The sequence below is a fragment of the Zeus faber genome, assembly GCF_960531495.2.
Source record: "Zeus faber genome assembly, chromosome: 12".
Lineage (NCBI taxonomy): Eukaryota > Metazoa > Chordata > Actinopteri > Zeiformes > Zeidae > Zeus > Zeus faber.
Genome location: NC_137196.1, coordinates 25923706 through 25948818, shown reverse-complemented (window position 1 = coordinate 25948818; position 25113 = coordinate 25923706). Strand labels below are relative to the sequence as shown.

Here is a 25113-nt window from a genome sequence, read left to right as displayed (position 1 = left end):
GTAAGTGAATCAAACATACAATAATCAAATAAAAATAAATTCATCTTCAGAGGCAACATATTCGAAGGTGTGTGTGTGTGTGTGTGTGTGTGTGTGTGTGTGTGTGTGTGTGTGTGTCTGTTATTTAAATAATAAATGGAGTTAAGCGAGTTGGGCTCATTGTTTGATTGGCTGGCCGTCCTGTGACGTCACGGGCGACAACCCGGAAGTTTAAGTGCGAACCCTCCCACACTGGGCACGTCGAGCGGATCGGCGGCTCCGAGGCACAGAGGCTCGATTGTTCCGCGGTCCCGTTCGAGTGAAGCGGTGTGGAACTGAGGCGTCTAAGCCAAGACACGGGAGGGGGAGGAGGAGGAGGTGGAGGAGGAGGAGGAGGAGGAGGAGGCGGAGGAGGCGGAATGCCACATTTACATCCCCGGGTGGACTTCGTCTGACGAAATCTCCGAAAAATGTCAGCTGTTAGCCGCTAGCTAGCGAATTCCTCCCTCTCACCCTATGCGGCTCGTTTGAGAAGCGTCCGTTTACCTCGCGGCTTTCTCCCGGTCTTTGTCCTCTCTGTCTTTAGTTTTTTTTTTGTTTTTTTTTTAATTAAGCCGTGGCATGGCGCCGATGGGTATCCGCCTTTCCCCGCTCGGCGTGGCTGTGTTCTGCCTCCTGGGACTGGGAGTCCTCTACCACCTGTATGCCGGGGTCCTCTCCAGCCGCCTGGCCGCCTTCAGGTCAGAGCGTCCGCACGCTGCCTGTTTCGAAGCCTCCCTGCGCAGATCCAAGAGTCAAGCCTTTCACGACCGTGGTGTTTTAGTTGACGATTAATTGATATCCAAGTAATTGCGATTAACAATTCAATCGTCTCCTCTCTTATTTAAATCATCAACAATGACGTGATAACGCACCTCTACCTATCGCGGAAGAGCAATAGTTTGACATGAGCCCGTTCACATTGTGTTTACTTTAACACTTTTAACAGAGGCTTGAAATTGCTGTAATGTTTAGATGGCGTTCCCGAGGGATTCGAACCGACGACCCCCTAGATTCCCAGGGAACCCGCTCCGCCTCCTGATCCACTGTCCACGGTCGCCCCAAATACCGCCGCTGCTGCTGCTCCGCTCTGCTTACTGCAGCAGTCGGGAATAAAGCAGGGTTCTGTCCAGACCGCTGATCTAAATGCTTCCACTATTCACTCATGATCCCTGCTTTTACATTAACCCACGTCTACCCCTCAGCCAGTCACAGTTGTAACACGGTGCTTGCAATACATACAGTATTATCACTCTCTTGCACTCTACTCTGTCACAACCACGCTGCGTACATTTGTGAGTGAGTGTTCAAATGACGGTTTACTATTTAAACTAGGGGATGACACATGGGATAACCCATGGAAGTTCTATTTTTATTGCAAGTGACAACACTTATTATCCAGTGAACACTTAAAAATCTGCCTTGGATACACTTTGACTCTGATGGCTGATCCAATTTCCTCTAGATTCACAAGATGGGATTTATAGGAAAAAATCTGGACCGGTAGCAGTAACTACTTTTTTCCATCTTTGTACCCCGCCTGCGGATTATTTACCGTTCGCTCTTCATTTGCTGCCGTTTCCTCCCATTTGATTTCCTGTCTGCCTCCCCCTTTTCCCGATATCTTGATCCAATCTATACCAAGCCCTCTTCATTTTCTTATCTTTTCCCCCATCTCCCTCCCTCGGTCCATCCTGCTGTCACCAAATATCACTTCTCCATCTCCTCGTCTCTGCAGGCAGCAGAGGGGAGTGGATCTGAGGGACCTGCTTGCCCTGTCAGTGGAGGCTGCGGTACAAGGAGGCAAAGAGGTGAAAACTATTGACCAGTCCTAGGTTGTATCAACAACATTCACAACTATCACAATGTTTTTGACCAAATAAGTCACGGATAGCAGACAACTTTGTCCAAAGCATCCTGAATTTTGCCCTTTGGATTAATTAGTTGTTACCTTATCTTACAGTACATCATATGATAATATTTTGGGAATGGCTATTGGTGCTTTCAGTAGTTAATTAACGCTTCACTAGTACCCATACTTGAGAACCTCTATGCAATATCACGATAACCAAAATAACACAATATTTATATTGAAGACATATGTGGCCAGCTCCACAGATGACTGACGAAAGTCATGTAATCATCCATAGCGTTTGAATTCCAATCCAGATGAATCCTGTTTCAAATTTTCCATTAATTGTCATTGATTTCTGGCAAATTCTTGAATATTTATTGATCTAAAATATAGCAAATTATATTTGTGTTTTAATGACTTGTGTCTATTAAGTCCCAAGAAGAAAAGAAAAGTTATGTTTACATCAGCGGTTCTGCAATGTTCTTTAACTACAATTTTGACGTGAAAACTTTCAATTTCATATCGTTTTCAGGTAAAGAGGGTCCGTGAGGAAAATGTCCTGGAAGAACAGTCAAAGGGCAAGACCAAAGAGGGAGCCAATGAGTTTCTGACACTGGGCGACCTGAGCTCGCATAAGAAGATGTTCTACCTTATCAAGAACACTTACCCTGACCTGAAGGTGAGCAGAAGCTCAACCATATGTTGCATTGATACTTGTTTTCAAAATGTCACCAGAAAATTAACAAGAGAGAAAGTAGACTAGACCCATGGGACTCAAAGTCCGGACACCGACCCACATCAGATGAATCAATGTAGGAAATTATTTCCTACTTGTATCTCAAAGCACACAGCGCAAGTTGTCGACAGGTGGACCTTTATCTTTTTTTTTTTTTTTTTTAAATGAGGAAGGAGAAAAAAAAAAAAAAGGTTTACCCCTGGACTAGACTATCATGTCGATTTTAGGTTAGCATATCCTAGTAAAATCTGGCGTTCCTAAAATGTATATATTTGTATATAACCCTTTTTTTCAATTATGTGCAGTATTTATTTGAGATTCTGTCAATGAGGTCTTCACCCACTGACCCAGGCAGAGCGGTACTCCCTGAGCCTGCTTTCCAAACTACATGCAGAAACCATGTGTTTTTTTGGTTATTTTTTAAAGGACACAAATTAAATAACTTTAGAGGGAAAATAAAAGGTATATCTAATTATCATATGCTTTCGTCGATGATCCGTTTTGAATGTCCCTTGTGTTGTAATTTGCAGCTCTTTTATTTGAATGTTAAATGCTATGTATGGCAGTGACAAACCTGCTTCTAACATTACACAGTGTTGAGGTGTTGGTTAACAAGCCCTACTTGCCTTGCTTTAACATACTTCTACGTGCTAGTTTAAGTGAAGTTTTTGTGTGTAGGGCTAGGCAATGTATTATACGGATATAATAATATCTGTATTGTGATACGACTAGATATTGTCCTCTGATTGGTTATTGCAATATTGTTAAATGTTGTCTTTAAGGCTGCATCACAAAAAAGTAATGCAAGTTTTTGCACTTCCTAGACTGATCTCGCTGTTTTAATTAAGGCCTCTACCTGCTTGGCCATAATATCCACATTACTAATGGTTGTTTCTCTTGTCTGTAAGTATCTTTTGAAAGCACCAATAGTCCTCCCAAAAAATATCATCAATATCCAACATTTTCCAGAATAAAGTTGTTAAATTTGGTGCATGAAGCCTAGACAGGTAGCCGATCTCGCCACCCCTGTGGGCTCACTTGATATGCACACGGGTTGCTGGACATTTCTAAAAGTGATATATCTATATTTGATTGATATGTTTTTAACCAAAAACATAGTTAAATTGTTACGTTTCTATATAATCCATTTGGAGCACCCCCCTGTGCTCTACCATATAATAAAAGCAGCTGATGTGTTACTCAAATTCACACGAAACAGTTTCCTAATAAGTAGAGCTGCCCCCCTGAAAGTCAATTAGCCGAATCATCAATCAGAAACTTGTCAGTCAGCTGAGATTCTTCAAGTTGAGCAGTCAGGTTTTGTTTTTTTTCAGTTACAATAACAGGATAAAACAGGTAGAGGCTTACAAAATGCACAGGCATAACATTTCAATGGGGAATTATAAATAAGGGGAATCATAAATATATTTTTATTTGTGTGAATCGTCCGAGTCTGGACATGGAGGCGGACACGGCTCTCTGTGCGCCCCGATCTCTGTGCCCTGTTCCTCCAAATGAAACAAGTAAAAACAGTACAGGACGGGGTTCGGAGATAGGCTCCCCATTACGCACAGTTTCGGTCCATACGCACTTGTTTGGTTCCATAAGGAGATGTAAAATAAATGAACCTATGTTGAAATGTGAATTGTAATGTATAAAAAAAAAAAAAAAATAGTGGCGCCAGCTCCAAAATACTAGGAAAAAATAAGGGGTGTGTGTGTGTGTGTGTGTGTGTGTGTGTGTGTGTGTGTGTGTGTGTGTGTGTGTGTGTGTGTGTGTGTGTGTGTGTGTGTGTGTGTGTGTGTGTGTGTGTGTGTGTGTGTGTGTATTCCCAATCTGGAAACCCACTCTGGTGAACGAGTCATGTATCGGTTGACTGTAGAGAGCAGATCTCGGTTTGAGAGCAAAAAACAAAAGGGCAGCACCTTTTGTTTTCCTCTAAAACTAGGAAGGACGGTTGTCATTGGTTATCCCATGTAGACAATGATTTACTGGAGAAAATGTGTGTGTGTGTGTGTGTTAGGTGAACAGCGAGGAGCACGACAGTTCGGTGGGCGACACACAGGTGTGGAGTCGGGACATCCCGTCGGAAATACTAGAGAAGATAGGAGGGGGCAAGGAGGTTCCCCCTGAGAGCGTCACGGTGTGGATTGATCCACTAGATGCCACACAGGAATACACCGGTGGGTACAACGCTATTAGACAGTCGGCCCAAAAGGGAGAGCATCGGACAAAATCACCCCATTACGTATTATTACCGATTACCACCAAATGACAAATATGTAAGGGATAATAAACAGCTTGATGGTCGTTGTCGGAAAAAAACAAACGACATGGTGATCAGGACGCTGACGCCACGCAAAGGGATCTTATGTCACTTCTTTAACCCTGATTGAAAAGACTTGTTGTTTTTGTTGTTGGTTTTTTTTGCCATAATCTGACCTGGTGGTTGACCGCATGAGGTCACACGTGCTGCTCCAGAGCGTACGTGATTGGTCAAATGAATCAACGTAGGCACAAGTTTTCTCTAGAAGCGATCAAGTATTGTCGAAGTAGCAGCTCAACAGAAGGAAACAGTTCCTTGAAAACGTGTGGAAGGTGTGTCACTCAGTCAATAAAGACACACCTCAAATATGCATATATACTGGTTTTTAATTAATTAAATTATTAAAACACCAGTATGCGTTGTGGAAGCAGTATAATATATAACTCACATTGTGATCACTTCTGTTTTTGAGGGAAATATAATCTTAAAAAACACACCTATTAACTTTATCTATTTACTATTTCAACTGTTAATACTATTAATCATTTACTATTAATTAAGTCGAAATAGCTGTAATTGGGGTACATAAAATGGAGAAGCTTGGCTTAATTCCAAAGTACAAATACAGAATGACCCCAAGGCTTTTTATTAGTTCCTGCTGGAGTCTCTTTTGTGTACACATGACTTGTGTGAAACTACAACCCAGAGCTGCTTACAAAAAGAACCATGCTGGAACTGGGTCCAGTTTACCTGGATCATCTTACACTGTTGACATGTTCAACCCATTTATTCCTCTTGTCTCTTTTTCCCCTTCACATACTTACCTTCACACTCTGCTCTCTGTGTTTTTTCTCTGTGTGTTTTTTGCTCCACTATTTGTCCCTCTCCACCTTTTTATCCCCATTCCCTTTCCCCCTCTTTCTCTCCTGCACTCTGTCCTCCATTTCATCCTGTCTTCTTCATTCTCCTCCCTTTCTCTTCATTGTCTCTCTCCATAGAGAACCTGTTGCAGTATGTCACCACCATGGTGTGTGTGGCTGTGGATGGTAAACCAGTCATCGGAGTCATACACAAACCCTTCACAGAATACACTGGTATTTAGCAATCTTCATGGGGCTGTTTGTGTCTGTGGGTGTCAAACACTGCATAACATTATAGCAAGTGTCATGTCGGCGCTGAAATGCTCTTTGTGCCAATTCTCAACAGTGCAGTTAAATCAATTAAAAAAAAAAAAAAAGTTATAAAAATGTAAACTAGAGCCCGGCCAATGCCGGATTTTTGGGTCTGATGCCGTCGTCCGATTTTGGAAAATCCTAGCCCACAGATTACAGATGTTTTGACCGATATTTTGTCAACAAGTGCAAAATGTTCAAATCAATTAGAAAAACTAATTTTTTATTGAAGTTTCTATATTTGAGAACATTTTAATTATTAGCAAAATATATAAAAAATAAACACTCAAAGAACTTTTGTTACAGTTAAGTTTTGTATGGGCATTATTATCGGGCATTTTGACCGGCAAGTTTATAATTTATAAAAAAAAAAAAAATACAATTTTAAGTATATAAAATTTACCAGGCCAAAAAATGAGAATTACCAGAGGCCAACATCAACAAAGTGACTTAAGTGCAGTAAAGCGTAACGCACTTTTCCTGCGATTTTGTACCCGAACACAGAAGTTACATAGTGCAAGAACAGGCGGGAGGGTGGGAATGACAGCGGTGCCGGTCTCCAAATTACAAGTCGATGTAATATCAAAATTATTTTGAAGCTGCTATTTTAAGGCAAAAAAAAAGTTACATACTGTTGCTTGAAATTTTAAATACAATTTTATTTTGTATTTATTTTCCGAGTGCCAGTGAACACATAGTCACTTCCGAAATAAATTTGTTTTCAGAGTTTGCCATTATCGCAGCATAGCTTCCTGTTGGGAAACTCGCGTCCGTGTCTATCGGCCAAACCGATATATCGGTTGTGGGCTCTAATGTAAACAAAGATGTAGCTTGGGGGTGGGATTGAGTCAGTGTGCCTGAATCAGACAAAGCCAGCGTGTTTTTAAGAATAGCTGATTACTAGGGGTGTCACGATTCCAATTTTGAAAATCGGTCGAAATGAGCGTTCGATTTCGAACTACGAAATCACAAGGAGGGGCTCGGTGTTGGGGCGGTCGAGATCCGCCGGTAAACAAATGCAGTGTGCGCTGGGGGGAGGGGGTGTGGACTGCGGCTCGCCGGCCCCGATACGGTCTTTGGTTCGGATTTGGGAGAGCTGCGGTCGGCTCCGCTGCAGGAACGAAATTCGTATAGGATTTAAATATTAAAATAAAAAAATCACCAATGAAGTTGAATATCAGTTCATCCGGTTTGTTGCACAGTGAACACACATGCCAGGGAAATATTCCCGGTAACGGTGTGCAAAGACCGACCGGCGCGCTCCCCGCTCCCTCAGCCAGAAGTGGGGAAATAAACCCGACCGTCACCGGGGGAGTGTCCCCTAGTGCAGCGGTTCCCAACCGCCGGGGTATTTGCCCGTACCCCGACCGTGAGGAAGGCGGGCTGCATTTTTTCCTGGAGCGATCTTGAGATGTGCTCCGCAGCAGCAAGAAATGGAGTTAATCCATCTAGAGTACATATGTCTAGAGTTTTTATTTGCTTTGTTTGGAGAAGAGATGGCTCTGATCGGAGCTGCGGAGCCGCAGGTAGTCCTTTTCCTTGTACTACCAGCGTTTCCCTCTGGCGACAAACAGCATCCGTTTATCTGCGCTGATCTTGGCGACTTACTAAACAGTAGTGTAATTTGTAGCTTATTGTTTATTATTCTAAAGTCTAGTTTTGCTACAGCTCTCAACTCTTTAGGTGTGTTGTGTAAATATTCCCCTATTTCTGTTATTTTTTTATAATCTTTAATATATAAATTAAAGTTACCTATTGAGGGGAAAAAAAGGTTTTGCTTTTCAAGACTCGACAGTCTGACAATGGCAAAGCCGTCCGTTCTGGGAAAAAAAAAAAAAAGTTTGAATCAAATCGTGACCCTAAAATAGAAAGTCTAATCGTGGATTTGGAAAATGGTGACACCCCCCCCCCCCATTTAAGACTTGAAAACGTTTTGTAGCACCTGGGTCTCCCTAAAATCCACAAAAAGCTTTTGCTAATGGCTTTGTCTGTGTATGTGTGTCTGCAACAGGACAGAATAAGTTTCTCATCATTTCTATGACCTTTTCTCACCTTTACCCTGATGAACGTGCGCTCTCGCTCTCACGACCCCCCCCCCCCCCCACCCTCCAGCATGGGCCTTTGTGGGCAAGGGTTCGAACGTGAGTCCACGTGCGTCCTACAGCGCCAACCCCCACAGGGTCATCGTGTCGCGCTCCCACGCCGGAAAGGTCAAGAGCTTCGTCCAGGATGCTTTTGGAAACAACACCACCATCATACCGGCGGGTGGAGCTGGTGAGCAGAGATCTACTGGCTTACAGAAACGCACACACCTTGATTTTGTGTGTATGTAGTGTATGTCTAAGAATGTGTGCCAGGACGCCTCCAAATATGCACGTGAACATGTATTCCCACAAACATTGTGAGGGCTTGATTTATTCATGTATTCTTTGCTGCCCTCCGCCATTGTTCTTCGTTGTACTTGTAAGGTGTCGCAATGTTAATGGGATATCCATGCCAGTGGACTGCACGGTGTTTGCATGCTACGATATTTCACCAGATGCAGTATGTTATTGTGGTACTTTTCTCACACTATGAGCATACTATTGGTTCAGGCTAAACACTTTTTAGGCGTGCTAAATGCTATGCCGGTATGCTGTTCCGGATGCGGCGTCTGAGGTAGGGTAGTGTTTGTTTGTTTTTTTGGGGGTGGGGGGCTTCATCAGTGGCACGGAGGCCAGAATGAGCACAGCCTACATTTAAACGCAAACAGCCTCTTTTGAGTTGGAATATTAATCGTGTATGTGTTATCCTGTAACCACATCACTTTACAAACCGTGTCAAACTCGTGTGCCCTCTCTGTCAGGGTACAAGGTTCTATCGCTTGTGGAGCCCCCGCCCGGTGAATCCAAGTCTGCAGACCAGGCGGATGTGTACATCCACGTCACCTACATTAAGAAGTGGGACATCTGCGCCGGTGCTGCGCTACTGGCTGCTCTTGGTCAGGGATTCCGCTGTGTTTTGTTTTGTTTTTCTATTAATTCCAAGTTTGTCACATCCAGCCGTTGCCAGGTTGATGGCAAAGTAAATGATAAAATGAGTGATAAAACACATCACAAATTGATGCTCTCACATAAATTGTTCATTATAAATATTATTCACGGAGAACCTTTTCAAAACGGTTACGAAATGCTTCACAGAAAAATAAGTGTGCATAATAAAAAGGGAAGAGGTATACTGTGAATATGCAGATTAAATAAATGAACAAACATTTAAGCAAAACAGTGACTTGAGAAAATGACATAACTTTTTTTTTTTTTATTAAAATATCAAATATATGCACTGTACAAAAATAAAGATTGAAATTTTCTTGGGATAGAACACATAACAGCATGCAGTACAACCTGATGGGGTTGTTGTGGAATCGCAGTGTTTTAAAAGTCGTAATGAGCAGTAACTGGAGTTGCGGTTCTTGTGTGTTTTTATTTTAATTTTTTAGGAGGCCAGATGACGACCCTTCAAGGAGAAGACATCGACTACAGTGGGACGGAGGCCAACAAGGGTGGACTGGTGGCCAGCATTGGAGTGGACCACAAGGCACTGCTGGAGAAACTCCCAAACTGGGACCCTGATAAGCACTGAGACACACACATACACACACACATTCAAATACATAAACGTACGCACACACATTCAAACACACGCATTCAAACACGCAAACACACATAAACAGAGCCACGGTTTGGTCAAAACAGCATTATGGTCCCCGTGTTTGGGGACAAGACAATCTGTTACATCGTCATTGTGGGATGTTCATCATTATTAAAAACAAAAAGCAGTTGGATTAGCTATGTAGCAAAACATCTATCAGGCAAAATGGTGGAGCGAACCTGACCAGGTACTACTGAACACTGGACAACTAGAGTTGGGCTCCCCAACGCCAGTGGGAGACGTTCAATGATGTGAACTATAAAAATTACACCGAAGAGCACAATGGCCGACATGCAGCAACTAAACAGCGGATGGAGGAGGAAGATTGGGACGTAAACCGCCTCATTTTCGTCTTGCGTACTGCAGGAAAAGAAAAGGCCAATGACTACGCAAATGGATGAGCCGATCATCATCATCTTCAAATTTTTATTCGTATTTTTTTTTTTTTTTTTATCACCGTAGCAGAGTAGGTGAAAAATCTGTTGAAGCGACCCCGACTCCATCATTAGGAAGTAGGTGTCATGCAATTCAAATTTCAGAAACATTTTCGGGCTTGGTTGATGCACTCTCCTGCAGCATCAGTTTGGCCCTCGAGCCCTGTTGTGCTGTTTACCGTGATCGTCTCAGCCTGTTCACAGTAACACGGACCGTTACACAGCAAATGGCAAACGTGTCGAAGCACAGAACTAAAATGAGCTGTTTACTTGAACAATGACACCAGCAAATAGACGAGCCCAGCTTGCTGTGCTGATGCTAAGGATATTGCCTGTATACGAAGGTACACAGGGACTGTTGATTAAATGTGTCCCTGTTCTGTTGTGATTACCTTGTATAGAAGTTTTTTGGTTTTTTTTAAATGGACAGAAAACAAACTATAATACTTACACAGTATGTATCTAAGACTAGAGATAACGATAATGGCTTGGAGGCCAAATCTGGGAGGTTCTTTCTTGGATGACAACAAAGTATCCAGAATATTGACTAATGGCTTTTTTTTTTCTACACCGCACCGTTTGCTATCCATTAATTGTGACTGAGCTTTAAAAGCCCCCAAATGCAGTTTATTGATTGAGTGCCTTCGTAGGGAGACATGGTTCTGGGATGAGGGAATCCCCTGTAACACAGTTGTCAGACTATTTGGCCACAGCTCCTGGTTCTACGCTTGTTCTTCCATATTAGACGTGTTGGGGTGCAGGGGTATTGACGTGTTGACATTGGTAAAGCTTTTTCAATAACTTTGTTCTCTTGGTTTACAAAGTCACAAGTGTTGGTAAAATCTTGGTGGTTTGGAGAGTTTGACAGAGCTTTGTGGTGTATAACCTTTTTTTTTTCTTGTCTTTTATTTATAATGTATTATAGAAATATCTGTAAACAAAACATCGGTATGAATAATAATCTTATGTCTGAAAACAAGTAGAAATAATATGGATTTTTTTTTCCTGTGGGCTAATGACACACACCTCACTGCATCTGCAAATATGTTTGATTACGGAGGTGCTCTAAATTCTGAAATGCTATTCGTGTATTTTTAAACGGCCGGTTTCTCAGCAGCGGCAACGGCAGTAGGATATGGAGCTCACGTGGCTGCAACTATAAACGGCAAGGTGCTTGGGGACCTGATTGTCAATATGTCGGAACATTTCGAATTGTACTTTATGTGGATTTATTAATTTGTACTGTTAAGCACATTGACGGTGATACAAGAAGAATAAGGTACTCAATGCAGAACATTATGTTGGAAGTGATATTTAGTCCTTCTTTGGGGATGGTTGTCCTGCAAAAGTGGTCGCGTTATCCCAGCAAGTCGCACCAGATCTACAAGTTATGTTCTGTGTACTGGTTTGAATGTTTTTCTTTTTATGCTTATTTATTTACTATTGTCATTGTATACTTCAGGATTTTATGATTGGCCTTCTCATACATTTTTGGTCAAAACTTCCCCCATACAGTACCAGCACACATGTAGAGATGCTCACTACGACAAAAAAGTGTATTATGTTGGATTTTTCAATAGCCTGACAAATATTTATCATTTCAAATCAGTCGGCTGGAGTTTAAACTTATCTATTGATTTGAGTAAAAGTGAGGGAACCCCTAATTTGTTTTGTTTTAATCTGTCTTTATACTGTATGTTACTGTACAATTTTGGCATTGTATTGCCTCAGAAAAACCAACTGCTGTGAAAAACCAACTCATGTTATGGTCTTCCAGGATATACTTTTGTTTTTTTCGGCTTCTCAGTGCTGATAAGTGCCAACATCCTCAGGCACGAAGAACGGGGGGGGATATTGGCTGTGACATGGAGGGGAACTGGCACCAGAGTCCGCAGATAATACCGCGCTTTTATTGAGGCCGGTGATGGACGCAATGAGTCACAAATCCTCCATGGACAATTACACAAAGAGCTCAGAGAGCAGAGCAGTCAAGACAAACCAGACCCAAACGCCCAGTCCGTTAGATACATGTTTGATTGCGAAGCACAAGCTGAAAAGCATAAACGAGCAGATATGTACTGTCTCATTTCATGCTGTCGAAAGGATAATTGGTGCCCACTCTTAGGCGCTGGTCTCCTCAGCTGGTGCACGGCATCTGTCTCAGATTCTGCCTTTTGTTGTGAGTTTCCAATTAAAGATCTGTGTGCATGATGACACCAACTCTGCAGATGTTTTTGCATTTCTTTTTTGTCCACTGGCAGTACATTAAGCACACAAGGATCTTGTCTTATGTCCCCATTTTTATTTGGTACTTATTTAGCATCAGCGCTTGTTGAATTTTAACAAACCTGCAGAACTATTTCTGTCTTCATTTCCCTTCCCTTTTGCTCTTTCAAAAAGAACAATCTTTACAAAGTTCACAATATGTTGCATGTTATTGCAGTTTGGAAAGTTATGGCCCGCAGCTTAAAGTATAGACTTGAGCTGTGAGGCTTTAGAAGAAGAAGAATATATATTCAGATTGGAGTATGACACAAGTTACATATGAAGATATTATTCAGATATTATTTACAGTGATTTTATTCCAGCTCATTTAAAATGTGTAAATTTAAAAAACATTTTCTCATTTTAAGGATCCCTATGGATACTCCTATGCATGATGACATGATGAGAGAGGTTGCAGAGTGTCTGGGGAACAACGATGCACCCACAGCAGCATCAAAGATCCAGAAATATTTGGAAGACCTGGACAAAATTCCACTGAATATGGCCATCACCGGGGAGTCAGGCTCTGGGAAATCCACCTTTGTTAATGTCTTCAGAGGGATTGACAACCAGGATGAGGAAGCTGCTCCTACAGGTTGTGTGGAAACCACCATCGAGAGTAAAGAATACCCCCATCCAAATTACCCAAATGTTAAATTATGGGATCTCTCCGGCATTGGAGCCACCAATTTCCCAGCCAACCAGTATCTGAGGCACATACTGGTTGACTGGTTTTCAGAGAAAATGATGCAAAACTGGCTCAGGAGATCAAGAAAATGGGCAAGAAATTCTACTTTGTCCGATCTAAGATTGACAACAACCTACGCGATGAGCAGAGGAGTCAGAGGGACTTCAATGCAGAAAGGACTCTTCAGAAAATGAGAGAAAATTGCATTTCAGGTTTGCATTTTCTTAAAAATTATTATGGGAGAGATATTACAGTGGAAAAACATTTGGAATATTTACTATGTAGTTTCACTTTAAAACAGGGCAAACCTTAATCTAGATTTAGGTGAGAGAACCTACTACTGGTGTCCTTAGAAATGAATGGTCACTTACAATGTCCTTCGAGGAACATGATGTTATATCAGATTGATATCCATTATGAATTATATTTTATGGCCATGCCAGTGCTTTCAAGGGACTAAATGTTAAAGTTGTGGCTTTAACAGTTTATATTCTGTTTGTCACAGGACTTGTGAATCAGGGCGTGGAGTCTCCTCAAGTCTTCCTGATCTCCAATTTTGATCTTTATCTGTACAACTTCCACCATCTCCAGGACACCATGGAGGGAGACCTTCCTTCACACAAGAGGAATGCCCTGCTGTTTTCCCTCCCCAGTGTCAGCCTGGGAATCATCTCTAAGAAGAAAGACTCTTTTATCGTGCTATTTTCTGCACCTGTTAATATAGATCTCTGAGGTCCCCAAATCATCTTCCACAACTTCCAGTTTGCTCTGGTCGTCAGCGAGCGAATATCCTGTTTCAGCTCCCCGTCTGGACAGCCCAGCCTAATGCGGCCACGCACAGAGTCATAAATCAAAGCTGATTCCTTGCAATCAGCGGCCGAAACACAAAACCTCTTCTCCTGCATCAAAAACCCAGCTTTTCCTTCTATTTCACCAAGACTATCGGCTCCTTTAACCAACAGGACTCACAGCAAGCACTGTCACACACTCCAAGCACAAAGAGAAAAAACTCACACACCAACCAAACAATCCACAAATCCTACCCGTAATTCAGAGCGGAAGATTTTCTTTTATTTTCTGAATGTGTACATGCATGTGTAGGCAGACTGTTTAAGGTGATTCTAGTCCTTCTCTCAAGAAGGTTCATTTTGTTATCAAATATATAAAGTCCTGTGAAGGTTCATGTCCTTTATCAAATGTATAAAATGTCCTTGAAAGAAAAAGGCTCATATATATTTATCAAACGTCCTTTAAGAAAAAGGCTCATAATCTTTATCAGCTTTACAAAGTCCATAAACAGGCTCATATATATATATATTTATCACTAAAGGGGCAGGAAATGTTTCTTTTATATATTATTTAACTGCTCACCACATATGTATACCTATTTAAAAACCCATGTATTCTATAAATCATTTACACATATAAACGAACAATACACAAATCTCTTCACACCTCTTTAGCCTCTTTTTCATCTTTTAGGCACATGATGACTTAGACACACTTAAATATGTATCCTATTGGATATGTATACTATCAAAAAGATTTTTCTTTAAGAGATTGAACAAGCAAGTAATAAGGGAAAGTAAGATGATATGGACACATTCGAAGTGAGGAAGATGAGGTTTTAGATGATCCAGCACTGTGCCCAGAGGAAGTACAAGACCATGATAGAGAAGCTATTGTTTGCAGACGAGCCAACAGGTGTGGTGAGGAGGCAGAACTGTAGAGAATCACGCCCTCAGACTCAGAAGGCAAGTCATTCCCCAACTATTTACAGTACAGTCAGCCAACGGAAGAGAAAAGGTGCAGAGAGACTGGCTTATTTATAGTTAGAGTGTAAAGGCATTATATTGCATTCCGTGTGTTATTTTTTCTCGTGGGCAAAGTAAACCATCACTCAGTTCCCTGAATAGTAATGATGGCTATAGGATATCATCAGTGAAATGGCGGAGAATGTATGACAAACAACCAGAGCATGAGGATGGTGTGTCTCACAAGAACTGTTACTGGAAATGGAAAAATCTGCAGCATATCTTAACTACAGCGACAGGTACAGACAGTCAGCTGCAGAGACAAATCCAGTCAGAAACTGATGAAAACACTTCAAGAAAGGATTTTGGATGTGACACTGTACTTAGCATCTAGGAATCTGCAATTCCGGGGGAAATCACTCAATCTTGATGATGTGCTTAATGGACATTACCTAGGCTTACTTGAACTCTTGTCAAATTATGACTCGCTATTACATGAGCACTTACAGAAAGTCAGGGACAAAAAGAAAGGAGCACGACTGAGTCATTACCTCAGCCCTGAGAGCAAAAACAAGTTCATAGGAATGATGAGGTCAAAGGGTTTCGAAAACAATACTTCATGAAAGAGAAGATGCAATTTATTACTCGGTTATATGGAATGCAATTCCAGACATTTCCCATACTGAGCAAAATGTATTATTGGTGACAAAGATAAAGTTCAGGGAACGGGTGAGTGGGAAATAATTGAAAGTTTTCTTGAATTTAAAGATTTTATGTTAAGCCCACGGCCTCGCAGTGCCACTAGAGGCCGCACTGGCCCCATCCACTGCTCCTCCCTTTGGGCAGTTCCAGCTCCACCCAAGTTGTACTGCTACTGGCCAGTTCCTCGCTCCTAACTCTTTGTTCCTAGCTCCAAGTTGATGTCTCCTTGTTCGTCTTGCCCTAACCTGCTTTTCTCCTCTCCTCGACCAATCCTGTCTGTCCCTCTCTATCCAGCCCGGCTCCCTGTCTCTCCACCCGACTGGATCCCTCCGGCTATCTCCACGGTGTCGAATAAACATCCTTTGTCTAACCCCCGGTCTGCCTCCCCTCTCTGTGTTGTGTGTTTGGGTCACTCCTAGCTCTGGTCGTAACAGTACGGTCTGGCCAGAAAACATGGACCCAGCCGACACAGAGGGGCTCCACCGGGCACTCAGGGAGCGAGGAGCGTTGCTAGGTCAGTATGACCAGGCCTGGTAACACCCCTGGCTTAAAGTATAGACTTGAGCTGTAAGGCTTTAGAAATTGTACAGAAAATGTGAGCAGCCTCTTTTTTTCCTCACATGTGTAAAAACCATGTGAATGTGACAAATTTACGACAGAACAGTCGTCATTGTCCCATTTTATTTATTTGCAACCAGCTGCCACCAGCAGAGTAGTAAGAGTGAGAGAAGCTGATGGAGCCACTCTCAGAGAGGTTCTAGCAGTGGCACAGTCCAGCGCTTGGTTTTGAAATAGTAATAAAGTGAAAGCTTGTGACAGGGTTTACAAATTTCTTAGTTCAGGGGTGTTATCTTTTGTTATTATAAAATGTGATTTCAAATGCGTTTCAAGCCTGTCCTATAATAACATATTTATTATGCATTATTAACCTATTTATATACCAGTTATGACCCTTACGGTTCCTGTGTGTTTTTATTTACATTTTTCGATTCTAGTTTTAATTTGAATTAGATTTATTTCCGTTAGTTTAGTTCCATTAAATGACCAGTCGTGGAGCATGACTGGTCTGTGTGTGGGGAAAAATACGGTGAAATGCACCTTTCACCTTGTTTTCACAAATCTGAATTGGGGTTTGTAATCCTGTGAAGGTTTTTTATTACTATCTAGTCAAGGTTTGATTGCGATGAGTACAGTCGTTATTTTTTAATCTAGACCTGGTATTTAATGGCCTGTTTGTAGAAAAAACAGTGAAATCCCTGTTTTCTCTGTTTTCACTCATAAAAAGTTTTCCTGAATATGAAATAAGGTTTTACATGTTGTTTAATAGGACTACCATCATACAAACCATTTACCATGTGTTCTAATTGAAGTTCAGCCGTGCACCAGTTATGTTTGTGTGCAGAGGTTTTTGAAATCTTCTCAAAAATCGGAGGTTTTTGAACGCACCATAACATCATACACTGCGAATTGACTGGCTTTATGTTGATCACTGGTTTTTGTTTATTATTGGCTTTATGTTGGAATATGATCTACAGCTGAAACAACAGAAAGTAAATGTCAAACTGGGTTTATTAGAAATCACGTGGTTAAGCGTAGCTGGTCAAGCTTGTTTATATATCCCTTAATAAAGTCTATACACACCCAATGTTTTAGAGGCTTTTAAAGCCAAATAAGTATGTCATGTACAGTATATATCCACCCTATTTGTGTTTCTGTGCTCAAACTGAGCTAAGAATGTGAACAAAACGCTGACTGTTGTGGACCAGCTCTTACAGGGCGTCAGCATCTCACAGTTCATTCACATCGCATAGTTTTAATTTCCTTTTTTTTCCATCTTTATTTACAATCCCATTGAGGTCAGGATCTCCTTTGCAAATTCATGGAGAAAATGGCCCGTAAGTTATCTCCTGTTAAAACTAAATATTCCTTGATGGCGATCTGGGGCTGCAGCTGCAGGAAAGGCCTTCTCTCTGCTTGCAAACTACACCCTGTTCACAGCAACCACGTGATTTCTGATAAATCCACTTTGACTTTCACTTTCACTTTCTGATCGCCTCAGTCACAAAGTTCAGCTCACATTCTTTTTCGTTGAGACAAACGGTAAAAATCCTCAACCAAGCCCCCCTTATGTAAGGAAAGTCCTTTAAAGGCAGACTGACTTTTAAAAGAGGGGTGGGGAGAGCAGCAGAGGGCAGGGGACCTCTCAGCTGTGAGTATAAGATACTGCAGATATTGTGCACATAGTAATTTACTATTGGGCAAAACCAAACAAAGTTTTAGGACACTTCAGTCTGCCTCAGTGGATATTTGCTGCAGTTTCCTCAGTTTCCACATACGGAACAGACTTAAAAGTAAGTAGTGTCACAAAAACATTAATGGTTGATCTGTCTGGCTGTATTAAGTAGAAATGAGGATGAGACCTAAACTTATCACTGTGGCCTTTTCAGTTTGTTGTTCCACAGAACATTGCTGTACTTGTACTAATAGTATTATGGTATTGTATACAGCCGCTGGAGTAGTAGTCTGCAGTCAGACGGTGGACTCTTCCTGGAGCTGTAGAAATACTGTAATGTCAACTGAAAAACTAACAATAACTTTCCTATCATAAGACCACAGGAAAGCTTTCATTCTGCTGCATTCATGCCAAGTGTGGCATTGTCTAATGCCTTTGTAGTAAAGAATATATATTCAGATTGGAGTATGACACAAGTTACATGTGAAGATACTATTCAGATATTATTTACAGTGATTTTATACCAGCTCATTTATAATGTGTAAATTAAAAATCATATGTGTTCTCATTTTAAGGATCCCTATGGATACTCCTATGCATGATGACATGATGACATGATGAGAGAGGTTGCAGAGTGTCTGGGGAACAACGATGCACCCAGAGCAGCATCAAAGATCCAGAAATATTTGGAAGACCTGGACAAAATTCCACTGAATATGGCCATCACCGGGGAGTCAGGCTCTGGGAAATCCACCTTTGTTAATGTCTTCAGAGGGATTGACAACAAGGATGAGGAAGCTGCCTTCCTATGTTTGGAATTGCGGTAGCAATGGGTTTTTCTTTTATGTCCACTTACAGGTATTTAAGTTCTGCTCTAGACATGCTTGCCAAGGATGCACAGAATGTCTTGAAGAAGGCCTTGGCACAAGACACCTCATTGTGATTAATGTTTAAATAGGACCGATCATGCTCTTTTCTGCACATGCTAATTCAGGTCTCTGGGGTCCCTGGTTGCTGAAAATACTGCTTAAACCACACCACCCCCACATAACACTGATCTTTAAACATATGTCCTTATTGGTTTTGAATTTTCAATAAATACATTCAACAGTGTTTGTGTGTTGCTCCATTCTGGTCTGCAGAACGTCTCAATCACATCGAGCTGCATGTAAACAGCAGCACTGCCCCCTACCCGTACCATCTGGTATCTGTGTTGGCCAGATCAAGAAAAATTGAATGGGGCATATAAGTAGAAAAGATTATTCTTATATTGTTAAAAAATGAATTTTTAATACTGGAATTACTTTGCCAAATGAAGCAAAAATGAAATAATACCCTGTCTTATTAATATCAGACAGAGGCTTGTGTATCATAGAACAGCTTTAGTAGGATAATATAGGATTGTGACTAGACTTCACAATACAGGCTGCACTACATAAGGTGCAGTTTATGGTCAATAGTTAATATTTTATCAAACTCAGATGAACTTACAGAACACTGCAAGTGAAACGTTTGAGGCTTTGACAAAAATGAGATATTAATGCTGCATGTGATACATTTTTTGGGGGGAAAATATCTACATTTTAGTGACTGCTAGGGTTAGAATTGGCCTAATCAAATGGAAGTGGAAATAAGAACTGGTCTCAAGAAGTACTATGCGATCAAAGTAGTAAGACATCAATGTCTGCCTTTCAAAGAAGACAAAACCTCCTGCAGCATTATAGAGGATATTGAAATGAATCTACAACGCAGGGTGGACCAAGTAATCCTACCTATTTAGATGTCAGTCATGAAAACACCTGAAAATAGTATCACTGAAACTGTCGCCCAATATAATGAAAAATTAGTTGTTGGTTGATGCTGAAAGGACATATCTGCAGTTCGGTCCCTTTGAGAAATGGAACACACTGAAGTGCTTGGGCCCGCTGTTTAATTGGATCACAAAGGTGTCTTGTACTGGTTTGAGTCACCCAATTCCACACTAAATCAGTGATTAATACTGAGACAAACAATTTAATGTTTAAGATGCAACAAAATGTGGAAGATATGTTTGCTGCTCACAAGGCAAATGGAAAATGCAAAATGTAGAGTAAACAACAATCCACAGCTAAAGTCTATCAACACACACCCACTGTTTTAGATGCTTTCAAAGCCTAATTAGAATGTCATGTGTCCACGGAGACCTGTTCACACACACATACAGAACACCATACGTACAGATCAAATCACAAGGAGTGATTGAAGCAGCCTCAAACAAAAGACAACAACATAAGAACATTTCAAAAGACAACTACAACAATACAGGACACGCGCTGAAGTCAATCTCATGATTCAATAGATCAGGTACTAAATCAGGTGCCGGTCTCACATCTAAGAAATTCACAAAATCAGCAGTAGGCCTTGATATTTTACATCCAATTATTGGCATTCATCATTTGACAGGTACAAAGGAGACACAACAATACACAGGATGTTATTGCTATACACATTGTCCCTACGCTCAAGGAGGGAACCTCAGGCAGTGCCACCATGAAACTCCAGAACTCCATGAAAGCTGCAACAACCACTGGGAAAAAGAAATAAAGATTCTTCCAAAAAATAGAATGACAACAACTTGCTTTCAGTATGCACACCAACAATGAAATTATGACCTCTTGCATTATATTACTGGTTATTCATTGTCACAAAAAAATATAATTTATCACAATGAAATGTTCAGTGTCTGCATCAAGACATTCTGAGCACCTTTGGCAAAGATGTCTCGAACAGAATTGAGACAGTTGTAAGTGGACAGAAAATAAAGAGATATAACAACATAGAACTTGATTTTTGAGTGAAAAGCATCTTCCTTGTTAGAGAAGATTCCCAGGCTGACATTGGGGAGGACAATGAGCAGGGCATTCCTCTTGTGTGAAGGATGTTCTCTCTCCATGGTCTCCTGGAGGATGAGGAAATGGCTACTACTACAGCAGCTTTAAACAAAAATATAATACTATTAGCAGAAATACGGCAATGTTCTGTTGAACACCAAACTGAAAAGGCCATGGTGAGGAGCCTAGGTCTATGAAAACTCTGTGCTCAGTTTTCCAAACTTATTATTATTTACTATTTAGGAAAGATATACGATTTTCTGTTTGTCTTGCAGCATTTCTTACGACTGGTCTTTACTTCTCCTTTTTCCTGATCTACCATTTGGATCCAGATGTGGTCCAGTGTATTACAATAGTTGACATGCAGAAGCATGTTGTGCACATAAGTTTTGGAACTTTTTATTTCTTTCAGCAAACAGAGATGTTTGCAAACCGTACATTGGCCTATTTGCTGGCTCACTGGCAGGCTGCAAACACCGTATTTGGATGTAGTCTGTGGACTCATTGTACTTAGTCCAATCCTATCAGTGTACTGCTAAAGAGAACAATATCAATGATGGCAGTGCCTGAGGAAAGACAGGAATCTTCCTTCATGAGCTTCATAGTGAAGGGATACCTGGAATTACTAATTCACACAAATTCTGAGGATTTCCCACCGTAAATGCAAGCGAACAACTTATTAATATTGAATGCAAATTTTAGTATTTTGAGTATTTTTAGAGCTTATAGAGCTTGCTGTGCGTAATCACCGGGTGCCATGACATTTCACTGCATACTGTATATGTATGACTGTATGTACAGTATATGTATGTGACAAATAATCTCTTGAACTGGAACTTGAACCTGAAATGCCCGAAGGACTTTTTCTCATGTGACAAGCCAGTCAGTCAGATAGATACAGTTAACACCATGTTCCATATGTTGAAACAGATCAAACTCCAGAAAATACCATTTCAGCTTCAACCAAGTACAAATCTACACAAAAATAAAAAACTCTGGGTTTGCCTGCACAGTGAGCCTTTTTTTTTGGGAGTTCTGGAGGGTCACATTCGCTCTGGAATCACAACTGAAAGAAATGGGAAGGCCCTGATTTGAGTTCTCTCCCTGATGACATGCTTGCCAAGGATGCTCAGAATGTCTTGATGAAGGCCCCTGCATCAGACAACTCATTGTGACTCTTCTCTTTCTTTGGGCCGCTCCCGTTAGGGGTCGCCACAGTGGATAATCTGCCTCCAACACCTTCTGTTCTGCGCATCTTCCTCCCTGACACCAACCGCCTGCATGTCCTCCCTCACCACATCCATAAAGCTTCTCTTTGGCTCCCTCTTTTCCTCTTGCCTGGCAGCTCCATCCTCAGCCTCTTTCTCCCAACGTAACTCTCATCTCTCCTACACACGTGTCCAAACCACTACCAATGATGGCTAGCTAATTAGCTATTTATACATTATTATAACTATTCCCCAATATTTGCGTGATATTTGTTCGCTAGCTAGACCAAAATTAAATCCTACCTGTCCATACTGTAGATGCCACTGCTACTCCTGCTGTAGTCGACAAAGATCCCGGCTATTGGGGAAGAAAGTGAAATCTTGTGACAGGGTTTTCAAATATCTTAGTTCAGGGGTGTTATCTTTTGTTATTATAAAATGTGTTTTCAAATGCGTTTCAAGCCTGGCCTATATTTATTATGCAGTATTAACCTATTTATTTACCAGTTATGACACTTACGGTTCCTGTGTGTTTTTATTTACATTTTTAGATTCTAGTTTTAATTTGAATTAGATTTATTTCCGTTAGTTTAGTTCCATTAAATGACCAGTCGTGGAGCGTGACTGGTCTGTGTGTGGGGAAAAATACGGTGAAATGCACCTTTCACCTTGTTTTCACAAATCTGAAATGGGGTTTGTAATCCTGTGAAGGTTTTTTATTACTATCTAGTCAAGGTTTGATTGCGATGAGTACAGTCGTTATTTTTTAATCTAGACCTGGTATTTAATGGCCTGTTTGTAGAAAAAACAGTGAAATCCCTGTTTTCTCTGTTTTCACTAATAAAAAGTTTTCCTGAATATGAAATAAGGTTTTACATGTTGTTTAATAGGACTACCATCATACAAACCATTTACCATGTGTTCTTATTGAAGTTCAGCCGTGCACCAGTTATGTTTGTGTGCAGAGGTTTTTGAAATTTTCTCAAAAATCTGAGGTTTTTGAACTCACCATATCGTCATACACTGCAAATTGACTGGCTTTATGTTGATTACTGGCTTTTGTTTATTATTGGCTTTATGTTGGAATATGATCTACAGCTGAAACAACAGAAAGTAAATGTCAAACTGGGTTTATTAGAAATCACGTGGTTAAGCGTAGCTGGTCAAGCTTGTTTATATATCCCTTAATAAAGTCTATACACACCCAATGTTTTAGAGGCTTTCAAAGCCAAATAAGTATGTCATGTACAGTATATATCCACCCTATTTGTGTTTCTGTGCTCAAACTGAGCTAAGAATGTGAACAAAACGCTAACTGTTGTGGACCAGCTCCTCTAGGGCGACAGTATCAAGATTCAAGATTCAAGAGGTTTATTCGTCACATACATACACATACTTTCATACATGTATGCAGTGAAATGTCAATGCAACGCACTCGGTGATTACTCACATTATAACCTAAACCTAACCTAAACCCACTAACTGATTCCTAAAACGTAATGCAGTAAGTCAAATACTAAAGAATAAAATACAATATATAGAATAAAATACATTAAGAACTTAAAGTTAATGCAGAGTGGGGGTACAAAATAGAAATAAAGGGAATAGACCTATGTATATGGGATAGGCTTATGTTTACGGGATAGGCTATTATATATATACAGATATGTTCATTAAAGTGGCATGTGAATAAAGTGAGGTAGTGTGTGTGAGATATACAGCACAGTATACAACAGTACGGCGCAGTGATACGGTAACACCGAACAGAACAGCAATACAGCACAGTATGCAGTAACCCCGAACAGTAATACAGTATGCGGTACAGTATGCAGTACAGTAAGGTATTGGAACCTATGTGTGTGTCTCAGTGAGGACCCCTGGTGAGGTCAGCATTGACAGTTCTTATGGCTTGTGGGAAGAAACGCCGACTCAGTCTCTCTGTTTTCACTGTGTCCCTGCGGAGGCGCTTGCCTGACTGCAGCAGCTGGAACATTCCGTTGTTGGGGTGATGAGGATCCTTCATGATCCTACAGGCTCTGCCTTTACACCTCCTGGTATATAAGTCCTGCAGGGAGGGGAGGGTAGTTCCAGTGGTACGTTCAGCTGAACACACCACCCTCTGCAGGGCCCGCCTGTCCTGTGCAGTGCAGTTCCCAAACCAGGCAGTGATGTTGCCTGTCAGGATGCTCTCCACCGCTCCAGAGTAGAAGGACTTGAGGATCCTCACGAGACCCGGAATGTCTTTAGCTTTCTGAGGTGGTAAAGACACTGCCTCTCCTTTCTCATCAGAGTGTCTGTTTGTGAAGTCCATGTTAAATCCTCTGTGATGTGGACTCCCAGGTACTTGAAGCTGCTCACCCTGTCAACAGAAGTCCCATTAATCACCAAAGGCGCGTGCGTCCTCGGTTGTAATCCTCGCCTAAAGTCCACAATCAGCTCCTTAGTTTTGCTGACGTTCAGGTGGAGGCTGTTGTCCTGGCACCAGAGTGACAGGTCCATCACCTCCTCGCGGTAGGCCTTCTCATCGCAGTCGGTGATCAGGCCCACCACAACGCGGTCGTCAGAAAACTTGATGATGGAGTACAGTACAGGGAGTACAGTAGGGGGCTGAGGACGCAGCCCTGGGGGGATCCTGTGTTCAGAGTAAAGAAGCTGGACATGTGCTTCCCCACCCTAACCACCTGGGGCCTCGCTGTGAGGAAGTCCAGGATCCAGGCACAAAGCGGAGTATTCAGTCAGTCTGGTGGGGACTATGGTATTGAAAGAAGAACTATAATCGATGAACAGCAATCTCACATAGGCCCCCTTCTGGCCATCACGGCGCGCGAGCGTGGTGTGCAGTACCTGGGAGACCGCGTCATCCGTGGATCTGTTCTGCCGGTACGCGAACTGCAACGGGTCCAAGGTGCAGGGGAGGGAGCCGCACATATAATCCTTAATCAGCATCTCGAAACACTTCATGACCACCGAGGTGAGGGCCACCGGACGGTAGTCATTCAGGCAGGCAGGAGAGGCGATCTTCGGGGCAGGAATGATGGTGGACCTCTTGAAACAGGACGGGACAGCTGATTCAGCCAGAGAGATGTTAAATATTGTAGTGAACACCGGGGCTAGCTGGTTAGCACAGGCCTTCAGTACTCGCCCAGATATGTCATCTGGGCCCGCAGCTTTCTTGGTGTTCACACGTATCAGAGCCCTCCTGACGTCATGCTCACACAGTTC

The 25113-nt window shown here is 41.7% G+C and overlaps 1 protein-coding gene across 1 annotated transcript; it reads left to right on the top strand.

Moving 5' to 3' along the window:
* Positions 1-479: 479 nt before the first annotated feature.
* Positions 480-12390, top strand: bpnt2 (3'(2'), 5'-bisphosphate nucleotidase 2). The gene is made up of 8 exons (XM_080010304.1): positions 480-719; positions 1757-1829; positions 2406-2552; positions 4633-4792; positions 5874-5969; positions 8160-8321; positions 8893-9027; positions 9526-12390. Exons 1-8 carry the CDS (start codon positions 601-603, stop codon positions 9666-9668), a joined length of 1035 nt encoding a protein of 344 aa, XP_079866430.1. The 5' UTR covers positions 480-600; the 3' UTR covers positions 9669-12390.
* The last annotated feature ends 12723 nt before the right edge of the window (positions 12391-25113 follow it).

Coding starts and splice junctions, on each gene's coding strand:
- bpnt2 (XM_080010304.1), top strand. CDS start 601: ATGGCGCCGATGGGTATCCGCCTTTCCCCGCTCGGCGTGGCTGTGTTC. Junction 8,322..8,892: donor CATACCGGCGGGTGGAGCTG/GTGAGCAGAGAT, acceptor CCTCTCTGTCAG/GGTACAAGGTTCTATCGCTT. Junction 9,028..9,525: donor TGCGCTACTGGCTGCTCTTG/GTCAGGGATTCC, acceptor TTAATTTTTTAG/GAGGCCAGATGACGACCCTT.